This window comes from Gorilla gorilla, chromosome 23 (genome assembly GCF_029281585.2).
Source record: "Gorilla gorilla gorilla isolate KB3781 chromosome 23, NHGRI_mGorGor1-v2.1_pri, whole genome shotgun sequence".
NCBI classification, from domain to species: Eukaryota; Metazoa; Chordata; class Mammalia; order Primates; family Hominidae; genus Gorilla; species Gorilla gorilla.
In genome coordinates this window covers 28,659,188-28,672,015 of record NC_086018.1, presented here as the reverse complement: position 1 = coordinate 28,672,015, position 12,828 = coordinate 28,659,188, and the positions used below count along the sequence as shown (strand labels likewise).

Below are 12,828 nucleotides of genomic sequence, written 5' to 3'. Positions count from 1 at the left end.
GGACAAGGGGGCTGGAGGCTTGGCATCCATGCTGCTATGCTCGGGCGGGAGCATGCCTGGGGGACTCTCAAATGTGCTCTGGCAGGCTGAGGAGGGGTGGGGCAGATAACACAAGAAGCCTTGAGGAGGAAGTGGAAGCATCTGTGATAAGACTGAGGCCTTCCTAGGCCTTTGTCCATTACAGCTCCAGAAGCTGGTGGGGGGTTAGGTTCCACTGCTGCCCCCACTCAATGCACAGAGGCACAGGTGGGGAGGACCTTGTGCAAGGTCACACAGCTCAGATGTACCAAAGCCAGGATTCGAGCACAAGTCAAACTCCAGAGCCCCTGTTCTTTTTTATTTTTATTTATTTTTTGAGATGGAGTCTCATTCTGTCACACAAGCTGGAGTGCAGTGGCGTCATCTTGGCTCACAGCAACCTCTGCCTCCTAGGCTCAAGCGATTCTCCTGCCTCAGCCTTCCAAGTAGCTGGGATTACAGGTCCCCACCACCATGTCCGTCTAATTTTTTTTTTTTTTTTGAGACGAAGTCTTGCTCTTGTCCCCCAGGCTACAGTGCAATGGCACGATCTCGGCTCACTGCAACCTCCGCCTCCCGGGTTCAAGCGATTCTCCTGCCTCAGCCTCCCAAGTAGCTGGGATTACAGGCGGCTGCCACCATGCCCAGCTAATTTTTGTATTTTTAGTAGAGACAGGGTTTCACCATGTTGGCCAGGCTGGTCTTGAATTCCTGACTTCAGGTGATCCACCCCCCTCGGGCTCCCAAAGTACTGGGATTACAGGCGTGAGCCACCACATCCCGCCAAACCCAAGCTTTTTGACTCCCAATCCAGCGCTCTCTGTGCCCACTGCTGGTAGGGGTGATAGGCATGGCTTTGGCTGTGGCCTTGGGGGAATCACCTCAATGTCTAATGGTCCTGAATCTGGTGACAAACCAGCTCCCAGGTCACACACAACCCCAATTACCTGTCCCCACAACCACCAGGGGCAGGCTTTAATCTGATGTGAGGCTCACTCATTAGCCAAGCATCCCACAAGGCCTAGAAATGAGGGTGGTACAGGGAGGTCCCTGCTATGGCAGTGGGGGCCCGTTGGATGGGAAAGGGTCCTGAGTCACCGAGGAGGATCTGACCACAGCCATCCATCCCTCCATCCTGTCTGGCAAAGCCTGAGAGTGGAGGCCAGAGGTACCCAAGCTGCTCAGGGACTGGGCTGGGCCAGCGGCATCTCTGAGTCATAGAGAGGGTGGGTGACAGGTGACTCAGCCCAGGCCGACTTGCCCTTCTGTAAGGCAGCCTGGGTGGAGGCTGGGGCCAGGAAACCCCATACCGGTCCTCCTAGGCCTTCCCTACCCACTCCCACCCTGCCGTGGGCTGGCCCTTTACTCAGCCCTGTCTAGCACTTGCTGGCACTGTGGTCCCTTACGAATTCTGAATGATTCCTCCCTGAATCTCAGTCTCCATAGACCACAGCCCCAGCCTGGTCTAGCTCCTAGTCCTCACACAAATGGGAGACATTTTGCAGATGGTTTCCAGAAAGGTTGGGAGAATACCCCAAGATAAAAGCAGAGCCAGTTGGTGCCATTACCTCCTTCCTCACTCCTGGCCCTGCCCAGCGCTCCTCATTCGAACCCTCTCCATAGGGATCATCAGTTCCATTTTGCAGATCTGGAAGCTGAGGCCTAGGGAAGGGAGGCTCCCAGTCAGGTGGGCAGAGCAGGATTAGGTTCCAGGTGTTCTCACTCCAACCTGGGTCCTTATCATCTTTAACAGGTGGTCTCCAGGAGAGGTAGCTGGGTGGGGAGAGTTAAGTGTTACAAGAGCCAAGGAAAGGCTCAGAGGTAAATAACAAAGCTGACGCTGGCTGGCGAGTCAGGGAGCTCTGGGGGCTGGGACTCCTGTCTTAGGTTCCCTACATGGGAGCCCTGCTCCCCTATACCCCTGCAAGCCTCCAGAGCACAGTCCTTTGTCAAGACCCTCATCAGCCCTTTTTTTTTCGAAACAGATAGGGTCTTGCTCTGTCACCCAGGCTGGAGTGCAGTGGCATGATCATAGTGCACTGCAGCCTCCAACTCCTGGCCTCAAGCTATTGGATTTTTCTTTTCTTTTTTGAGACGGAGTTTCGGTCTTGTTGGCCAAGCTGGAGTGCAGTGGCACAATCTCGGCTCACTGCAACCTCTGCTTCCTGGGTTCCAGCGATTCTCCTGCCTCAGGTGCACGCCAGCAGGCCCGGCTAATTTTTTTGTATTTTTAATAGAGATGGGGTTTCAGCATGTTGGCCAGGCTGGTCTCGAACCCCTGACATCAGGTGATCCGCCCGCCTTGGCCTCCCAAAGTACTGGGATTACAGGTGTGAGCCACTGCACCCGGCCTGGATTTCTCTTTTTAAAAAGAGTTGCATGTTTGGGTTTTCTCCTCCAGGCAGGGGTTTAAGCTGTGGGAAGGGAGGAGGTTGTAGGAAGCGGGGACTGGACAGAGGGAACAGCATGTACAAAGGTTTCAGTGAGCAGGCCTGGTATCACCGGGAACTGAAAGAAGTCGGTGAGGCTGGAAGGCAGAGCCCAGGGGAAGGGAGACGAGCTGGGTGAGGCTGCAGGTGCCACGTCCTGAGGGAGTTGGGGTCTGGGGTAGGAAATTCTGACTTTGTCCCAAGAGCAGTGAGGAACATCAGAATGTGCATTTTAGTGAGATCCCTCTGGGTGAAGGGGGCTGTGTGTAAGATGGAGTAGAGGGGCCAGGCAGAGCAAGGGGGAGGCCACTGCCACTGTCCAGAAGATGGGCAATGGTGGCCCAGCCAGTGGAGGGATTTGAGGGAATGGCACTGGGCTCGGGGTGGGGGGCCAGACAGACTGCGATGGGTAAGGGAGGATGTCCTAGTTTCTGTGTGGGAAGCCTACCACTCTCCCTATATCCCCTCTGTACAACCAACAAATGACACAGGCATACAAGCAAAAATAGTGTATTTGAGGATGGATGACCCAAAACTGGGGGGCCCAGGGGTGAGGCCACAGCAGCTGCCTGGAGTTGGCACAGACTACCCCAACTCCCTAGGGGAGCCCAGCAGCACAGAAGCCCCCCTGCTGGGCCTCCTAGCTGCCTCCCCGCCAGGAGGAAGGATTGTGTAACCGCCAAGAATCATCATCATCGTCATTGTAACAAGTTGAGGTCTTCAAAGTTTGCCCAGCAATTTTTGGCATCGTAATTGATATGAATCATAATAATGACTCTGACAAGCACAGGGACTGTGCCAGGCTTGGACCCACCATCCAGTGGTGAGCAGAGTCTGCGGCAGGGGTGAGGCAGGCAGGGATGGAACGCAGGTCTCCCTGGGAGTCCCCGTTCCAATCTCCAAGGCAGCCCTTCCAGAAGGCTCCCCTCCCTGCCATGGCCCCCAGTAGAGGTCACTGCCAGTTCTCCACTTTTTTTTTTTTTAATTGAGACAGCGTCTCGCTCTGTCTCCCAGGCTGGAGTGCAGTAGCATGCGATCTTGGCTTACTGCAGCCTCAATCTCCAGGGCTCAAGTGATCCTCCCACCTTAGCCTCCCATGTAGCTGGGACTATAGGCACACGCCACCATGCCCAGCTAATTTTTCTATTTTTAGTAGAGATGAGGTTTTGCCATGTTAGCCAGGCTGGTCTCGAACTCCTGGCCTCAGGTGATCCACCCACCTCGGACTCTGGAAGTGCTGGGATTATAGGCGTGAGCCACCATGCCCAGCCCTGTTCTCCATTCCTTCTATGGCCACAGCGGAGGCTGGATTCAGGCCAGGGCCATCCCAGGTGGCTCCTGAGATCCCCCAGGTCTCAAAGACCCTTGCTGGGCTGGTCCCTCCGCCACAGCCCCTGACGGGCAGCCCAGGAGGCCACGAACTCGCAGTTGTGGTAAAGGAACATTCCTGAAAGAGTAAGTGCGATGCCCACGTAGCTGAGGGCACTGAGGCGGCTGCCAAACAACAGCCGGGACAGGATGAGGTTGCCCACCACAGTGAGGTTGCCCAGGACGTGGACGGTGAGGGCAGAGGTGAGGGCCAGCAGGGAGAAGCTGGCCAGGTTATAGAGAACAGACAGGAGGCAGCTGAGCAGGATGCAGGCCCAGAGGCGAGAGTCGCCAGCAGTGGGCGGTGGGGCGACGCCAGCCTCCAGCACCAGGGCTGCACCCGCCAGCAGGCAGAAGCTGGGCAGCGAGGTGGCGTAGAGCAGGGTCACCGCGTCCAGCCTCTCCTCCTGCAGCAGGGCACCTGCAACAGGACAACCGCCATGAGCACCCAGAAGCACACAACCCCCTCCAGCCACCCCAGTATGACCCCTATGGCCGATCCTCCAAGAAGCCTACCTGGACCCCTCGGGCAGGGCTAGTGGCTCCTGATCTGAAACATGACAGTCAAGAGTTGGAGTCAGACCACCTGGGTTTGTGACCTGTGTCCACCCCTGAGTAGCTGTGACCTGGGCTCATGAGAGGCACTTAACCTCTGTAAGCCTGAGTTTCCTCACCTGGAGAGTTGGGTAATAATAAAACCTAATCACGGGTTGTTGTAAACATTTTTAAAGACGGCATACATAAAGCCCTTAAATGGGAAATGCTCAGTAAATATAAAAAACTAAACTAAAATAAATAAGTCTGTTATCAGCCACTTCAAACTGCCTCCCACGAGCTGAAACAATGATCTGCTTGGGATATCTAAATGATCAATAAGCATGAAGACTAAGTGGCTCAAAAAACATTACAAAGGCTGGGTGTGGTGGCTCATGCCTGTAATCCCAGCACTTTGGGAGGGCGGATCGCTTGAGCCCAGGAGTTTGAGACCTGCCCAGGCAACGTGATAAAACCCTGCCTCTACACAATACAAATATTAGCTGGGAGTGGTGGCACGTGCCTTTAGTCCCAGCTACTCAGGAGGCTGAGGCAGGAGGATCTTGAGCTCAGGAGGTGGAGGTTGCAGTGAGCCAAAATTGCACCACTGCACTCCAGCCTGGGCAACAGAGCGAGACCCTGTCTTAAAAAAAAAACAAAAAATCGGTCAGGTGTGGTGGCTTATGCTTGTAATCCCAGCACTTTGAGAGGCTGAGGCAGGAGGATCACTTGAGCCCAGAGGAAGGCTACAGTGAGCTACGATGATGCTACTACACTCCACCTCAATGACCAGAGCAAGACCCTGTCTCTAAAAAACAAAAATAAACCTTCAGGGGCTGCCCTGGCCCTGAAGGTCCTAGGTTCTTTTTTTTTTTTTTTTTTTTTTTTTTGGAGACAGAGTCTTGCTCTGTTGCCCAGGCTGGAGTGCAGTGGAATGATCTCGGCTTGCTGCAACTTCTGCCTCCCAGGTTCAAGTGATTCTTCTGCCTCAGTCTCCCTAGTAGCTGGGATCACAGGCATGCACCACCACAACTGGCTAATTTTTGTATTTTTAGTAGAGACGGGGTTTCGCCATGTTGGCCAGGCTGGTCTCGAACTCCTAACCTCAGGTGATCCTCCCACCTCGGCCTCCCAAAGTGCTGGGATTACAGGCGTTGAGCCAGTGCACCCAGCCCAAGGTTCTTCACCCAGCTTAGAAGACTCTGCATCAACTGGCCCCAACCACCTTTCCCGCCTCAGCCCTTATTACTCCCACACTGCAGTTCCAGCCACCATGAAAGGGCAGGCCAGCAGAGGGTCCCAGCTCTGCCACTTACTAGCCACATGGGGGCCTTTGCATTAAAAAAGAAGAGTTTATAAAAGAAAATAAGAAATTGGGTCAAAAGTGTGACCCATTCATTGCCTCATTCACTTATGACCACTGGAGTGACAAGGGGACAAAAGGTCATTGTGGGATCTTGGCTCTCACTCACTGGTTATAACTGATAATCAGCATCTTTTTTTTTCCTGCTAATACTGTGGCTTGTCAAGATGAATCCAGGACTAAGAGGAAACCTTTTCACTTTGTAAGGGAGGAGGGGATCTTGCTGCTTTGCCTATGTGTGACTGTGTATCTGTGTGTACCTACGTGTACACGTGCCACCACCAGCCAATTCACAAAGGGGTGCCCAGGCGAAATGACATTATTATTATTATTTGAGACAGGGTCTGGTTCTCTTGCCCAGGCTGGAGTGTAGTGGTACGATGTCAGTTTACTGCCTTCCGAGCTCAAGTGATCCTCCCTTCTCAGCCTCCCAAGTAGCTGGGGCTACAGGCATGCACCATCACCCCTGAAAATTTTTGTATTTTTTGTAGAGATGGGGTTTCGTCATCTGGTTCACCCAGGCTGGTCTCAAACTCCTAGACTCAAGCAATCTGCTCAGCTTGGCCTCCCAAAGTGCTGGGATTACAGGTGTGAGCCATTGCACCTGGCTGAAACGACATTCTTTGCATGAGGGCAATGATGGCATGGGGCCTTCGCCAAGTTAGTGGAGAGAGATGAGTAGTCGACACAAGTCCCCTCCCAGGCCTCTGTGAGCCTCTATGCATTTTCTGACACACACTTTCCAAAAAGCCACAGAGATGCTTACTCATAGGCTATGCTTAGAATAGGAAATTTTATTTCTCTCTCAATTTCATTCTGATGTTTTAGCTTTGTTCTCTAGGCAACAAACAGTCCCTCTGGCTCAAGCGTTTCTAGAAATGAACAGATAATCAGAATGCCTCCTACTCGCAGGCTCGAAAGTTAACACTGTTATGAGCTACCTGTGGCTTGCACGTTAAAGGTCCCATCACAAGAAGGCGGTTGGGTTTTCAGGTGAACTTCACCTTTGGTAAATTTCACCCTCTGCAAGGCAGCCAGGCAGGAAGGTCCTAAACTTCCCACCCATCTCCTCACAGCTATTGTACATCCCACCCAATCCTCCACCTCCGCTCCCTGCAGCCCAGGGAAAGGGCAGCGATTCGCTGTCAGAGGCGGTGACTGGCTTCTACCTGGGGACCCCAAAATGTCAGCCTGTTTGTCCTGCCTCATTGCCACCTCTCCTTGTATTGGAACTTGCCCAAGTTTCTGCCACATGCAGACAACAGCTGACCCTTCTCTAAACCCTGTCTGCTTGCTATTGGCTTGTCCCTTTTGCTCTTTCACGGGCTGTGTGATACTGTCTCCCTCTCTCCACACCTCAGTCTCCTTAAGTCGTGTGGCTCGGGTAGCAACAGCCCCCTCACATGTGAGGTGCTGAACACAGGGCCTGATGCCTTGTGTGATGCCCTTGATGCCGGCTCACCCCGGCAGCTGGCATGATCCCCACACCCTGCTCCTGCTGGCTGACACCCTGTGCCCTGGCACGGCCTGTTTCCCATTCCCAGATCACCCTTTCCTCCTCCTTCAGTATGAAGAGCTGGGCATGGTGTGGGCACCTAGGGAGGCCCCAACAAATGTTTGCTCTCATGGTTACATTATTGTCATCATCACTGCATGTCTCTTCCCCTAGATAGCCTTCTCAGGGCTCCCCAGGAAGAAGCAACCGCTCCCCAACACCTGTGACCACTTTGACTCTAGAACTTCTTTTCTGCCATCATGATCTCTATATCTGAGTGCATCTCCCCCATCAGCCTGAGAGCTCAGAGGGGTTGAGTCCGCCTGCTCTGTGATGCGGGGGTCGGGGGGAGTCCAGCTGAGAGCAAGCTCAGCAGGCTGGCGCCCCACTTCCCACCCTTTCTGTGGGTAGGAGGACGGCATAACCCCTCTCCTTGTGCAAGCTCCCTGGGCCTACAACTGGCCCAAGAAGGAGGGAAGTCGCTGGCCCTGCCAACAGCTGCCTGGGCTCTCCTCTTTCTGGATACTTTTTTTTTTTTTTTTTTTTTGAGATGGAGTCTCGCTCTGTCGCCCAGGCTGGAGTGCAGTAGCACTATCTGGGCTCACTGCAAGCTCTGCCTCCTGGGCTCACGCCATTCTCCTGCCTCAGCCTCCCGACTAGCTGGGACTACAGGTGCCCACCACCACACCTGGCTAATTTTTTGTATTTTTTAGTAGAGACGGGGTTTCACTGTGTTAGCCAGGATGGTCTCAATCTCCTGACCTCATGATCCACCCGCCTTGGCCTCCCAAAGTGCTGGGATTACAGGTGTGAGTCACCGTGCCTGGCATTTTTTTTTTTTTTTGTTTTTGAGATGTCGCCCAGGCTAGAGTGCAATGGTGTGATATCTCGGCTCACTGCAACCTCCACCTCCCTGGTTCAAGAGATTCTCCTACCTCAGCCTCCCGAGTAGCTGGGATGACAGGCATGCACCAGCATGCCCAGCTAATTTTTTTTGTATTTTTAGTAGAGACGGAGATTCACCATGCTGGCCAGGCTGGTCTCGAACTCCTGACCTCAAGTGAGCTGCCTGCCTTGGCTTCCCAAAGTGCTGGGATTACAGGCGTGAGCCACCATGCCCAGCCTTCTTTCTGGATACTTGCCCTCTACTCCCACAAACTCTGCTCTCAGGAATGGAGCTGGCATCAGCCACGTACACTCACGTCTGAATCTGGCCCTGGTGCCTCTCCTGGAGCCTCCTGCAGTAGAAACCTCCTTTTGTTCAAAACCTATCTCAAGCTGGGTGTGGTGGCTCATGCCCGTAATCCCAGCACTTTAGGCCAAGGTGGGTAAATCACTTGAGTCTAGGAGTTGGAGACCAGCCTGGGCAACATGATGAAACCCCATTTCTACAAAAAATACAAAAATTAGCTGGGCATGGAGGCACGCCTATAGTCCTAGCTACTCGGGAGGCTGAGGTGGGAGGATTGCCCGAGCCTGGGAAATTGAGGCCGCAGTGAGCCACTGCACTCCAGCCTGGATGACAGAGCAAGACCCTCTCATAAACAAACAAACAAACAAGCAAAAAAAGCCTATCTCAGGCCCTGGCTCAAGTCTGTTCCTCCCCATCTCTGCAGGGCTCCTATCTCTGTTAGTGGGGCCTCTAGCCCCCTAAACTCCCTCCTGAATCAGGCAGCCCAACCAGTCTATGAGATCGGCTTGCCTGTCAGAGCCATCAATAAATCTGTCGGCATGTTGGCTCACACCTGTAATTCCAGCACTTTGGGAGGCCCGGAGGGAAGATCACTTGAGGCCAGGGGTTCGAGACCAGCCTGGGCAACATAGTGAGCCCGTTTCTACAAAAAAAAAAAATTAAAAATTAGTCAGGACGGTGGCATAAGCCTGTAGTCCCAGCTACTCAGGAGGCTGAGGCACAAGAATTGCTTGAAATCAGGAGGCAGAGGTTGCAATGAGCCGAGATTGCACTGCTGCATTCCAGCCTGGGCGACAGAGAGAGACTGTCTCAAAAAAATAATAATAATAAAATAAAATTTAAAAATTATAATTTACAAATTATGTATCCTCTGCCAGGCCCCAGGGCTAGGTTCCAGGAACATAGAATTGCCCCAAATCTGTCTGGCAGGCAGCAGACAGGTAACCAGGTGGTGATCATACATGGCATTTGGAACCATGATAGGGGGAGCAGAGGGTGCCGCAGGAGCCCAGAGCAAGGACTCAACCTCCCTAGGGATCAGGAGTTAAGACTAGGGAGGGAGGGAAGGAGGGAGCTGGCAGGAGTCAAGATGCAGCCCGATGCCAGGCACACGCCACTCCATGCCCAAGTGCCTGAGGCCTGGCCGGCCATTGCCCCTCCTGCAGGCTGGGGCTGCCTGGGTCCCAGTGTGAGAAGCACTGACTGTTTCTCAGCAGGGGCAGCATGGCCCTTGAGGTTAGGACCTTCACAGCCCTGTGGCCTGCACGGGGGTGCCCACAGGTCAGGTTTCCCAGTACAGACTCACGCCCAGAGCTCATGCCTGTGCTCAGCCTCTAGCTCTCATGTAACCTGAGGGCAAAAAATAGAACTGGGTTTTGACCCTGCCTTGGAGCCAGGGAGGACAGAGACAGGGCCTCTGTGTCTCAGCTCTGAATACGCCAGGGCAGGGCTGAACTCTGACTTCAACCTTCCCTGGCTGTGGGCTGTCATCAATCCCAGCCCAGCACTCTTGGTGTGCCCACTTCCTTCTCCCAGGCCTGGGTCACAGGATCTCAGGGCGAAGGGAGAGCAAGAGGCCCCTTGGACTCCATCAACTCCAACTCTCCTCCACTGACAGATGAGGAAACTGAGGCCCAGATAAAATCCAGATATACCCAAGGTTGCCCAGCAAATATGAGCAAAGGTATGGCTGGAACCCAGGCCTCCCCACCCTGAGTGGGCACCCTGGCCTCCCCTATGTCTCCTTGGGTTGAGGCAGAGAGAGGATAGAGGCTGCGACTCAGATGCCCCTCAGTAGGAAAGGTGGGAAGCCAGCCTTCGCCCTCAGGCAGAATGATCTAGTGGGTCTGGGCCTGGAGCCTCGGCCCTAAACTGCCCAGAGCCCTGCTGCCCTCTTTCATCAGAGCCAGCATCTGGAGTCACATAGACTATGCTTCACGTCATTAGGGACCCCGTGACCTCTGTGCAAATCATGAACTTCTTTCTTTGTTCGTTCTTTTTTTTTTGAGATGGAGTCTAGCTCTGTCCCTAGGCTGGAGTGCAGTGGTGTGATCTCGGCTCACTGCAACCTCTGCCTCCTGGGTTCAAGTGATTCTCCTGCCTCAGGTTCCTGAGTAGGGGGGATTACAGGCAGGCGCCACCACGCCCAGCTAATTTTTGTATTTTTAGTAGACAGGGTTTCACCACGTTGGCCAGGATGGTCTTGATCTCCTGACCTCGTGATCCTCCCACCTCTGTTGCGGGAAGTCAGGGACCCCAAACGGAGGGACCGGCTGAAGCCATTGCAGAAGAACATGGATTGTGAAGATTTCATGGACATTTATTAGTTCCCCAAATTAACACTTTTGTAATTTCTTATGCCTGTCTTTACTGCAATCTCTGAACATAAATTGTGAAGATTTCATGGACACTTATCACTTCTCCAATCAATACCCTTGTGATTTCCTATGCCTATCTTTAATCTCTTAATCCCATCATCTTCGTAAACTGAGGAGGCTGTATGTCGCCTCAGGACCCTGTGATGATTGCGTTAACTGCACAAATTGTAGAGCATGTGTGTTTGAACAATACGAAATCTGGGCACCTTGAAAGAACAGGATAACAGCAATGTTCAGGGAACAAGAGAGATAACCTTAAACTCTGACTGCCAGTGAGCCGGATGGAACAGAGCCATATTTCTCTTCTTTCAAAAGCAAATGGGAGAAATGTCGCTGAATTCTTTTTCTCAGCAAGGGACATCCCTGAGAAAGAGAATGCGTCCCTGAGGGTAGGCCTCTAAAATGGCTGCTTCTGGGGGGGCGGCTATCTTTTACGGTCGAAGTTGTAGGGATGAAATAAGCCCCAGTCTCCCGTAGCGCTCCCAGGCTTCCGTAGAGCTCCCAGGCTTATTAGGACGAGGAAATTCCCACCTAATAAATTTTGGTCAGACCGGTTGTCTGCTCTCAAACCCTGTCTCTTGATAAGATGTTATCAATGACAATGCGTGCCGAAACTTCATTAGCAATTATAATTTCGCCCCAGTCCTATGGTCCTGTGATCTGGCCCTGCCTCCATTTGCCTTGTGATATTCTATTACCTTGTGAAGCACATGGTCTCTGTGACCCACATCCTATTGGTACACTCCCTCCCCTTTTGAAAATCACTAATCAAAACTTGCTGGTTTTATGGCTCAGGGGGCATCACGGAACCTGCCGACATATGATGTCTCCCCTGGACACCCAGCTTTAAAATTTCTCTCTTTTGTACTCTGTCCCTTTATTTCTCAGACCAGCTGACACTTAGGTAATACAGAAAAGAACCTACGTGAAATATCAGGGGTGAATTTCACCTGATATCTGGCTGAATTTCCCCAATACACCTCAGCCTCCCAAAGTGCTGGGATTACAGGTGTGAGCCACCACGCTGGGCTGAACTTCTTTCTTTTTTTTGAGACAGAGTCTCATTCTGTCGCCCAGGCTGGAGTGCAGTGGTGTGATCTCAGCTCACTGCAACCTCCTTCTCCCGGGTTCAAGGAATTCTTATGCCTCAGCCTCCCCAGTAGCTGGGATTACAGGTGCATGCCACCAGGCCCGGCTAATTTTTTTTTTTTTTTTTTTTTGAGACAGAGTTTCACTCTTGTTACCCAGGCTGGAGTGCAATAGCATGATCTCAGCTCACTGCAACCTCTGCCTCCCAGGTTCAAGCGATTCTCTCACCTCAGCCTCCTGAGTAGCTGGGATTACAGGCGCCCACCATCACGCTCAGCTAATTTTTGTATTTTCAGTAGAGACAGGGTTTCCCCATGTTGGCCAGGCTGGTCTCGAACTCCTGACCTCAGGTGATCCACTTGCCTCGGCCTCCCAAAGTACTGGGATTACAGCTGTGAGCCACTGTGCCTGGCCCAATTTTTTTTTTTTTTTTTTTTTTTGAGACGGAGTCTCACTCTGTCGCCTTGGCTGGAGTGCAGTGGGGCGATCTCGGCTCACTGCAACCTCTGCCACCCGGGTTCAAGCTATTCTCCTGCCTCAGCCTCCCGAGTAGCTGGGATTACAGACACCTGCCATGGCACCCATTTAATTTTTTTGTATTTTTAGTAGAGATGGGGTTTCACCATCTTGGTTAGTCTGTTCTTGAACTCCTGACCTTGTGATCCACCTGCCTCAGCCTCCCAAAGTGCTGGAATTACAGGCATGAGACACCGCGCCCGGCCCCAATTTTTATATTTTTAATAGATACAGGGTTTCACCATGTTGGCCAGGGTGGTCTCGAACTCCTGGCCTCAAGAGTCCTCCCACCTCAGCCTCCCAAAGTGCTGGGATTACAGGCATGAGACACCATGCCCGGCCTGTCAAATCATGAACTTCTCTGGGTCTTAGTCCCATCATCTGTAAAATGGGGATAAAGTTGGTGGTTGCCATGACAACTCAAGGTCAACACTCAGCACCAAGCC

General features: G+C 52.7%; 1 protein-coding gene across 3 annotated transcripts in view; it reads right to left on the bottom strand.

The window, feature by feature from the left end:
• SLC35E4 (solute carrier family 35 member E4) overlaps positions 1–12,828 on the bottom strand; it is a 32,349-nt gene that overhangs the window by 15,173 nt on the left and 4,348 nt on the right. Inside the window, exon 2 of one of the 3 annotated variants that reach the window (XM_055374207.2) lies at positions 600–1,680. The exons of 1 other annotated variant lie outside the window; for it this stretch is intronic. In XM_055374207.2, the coding sequence (XP_055230182.1) occupies positions 1,595–1,680 (86 nt within the window). In that variant the 3' untranslated portion in view covers positions 600–1,594. Of the gene's footprint in view, positions 1–599; positions 1,681–2,941; positions 4,237–12,828 lie in introns of those variants that run through there. One more of the 3 variants, XM_031005561.3, reaches the window with a different exon arrangement.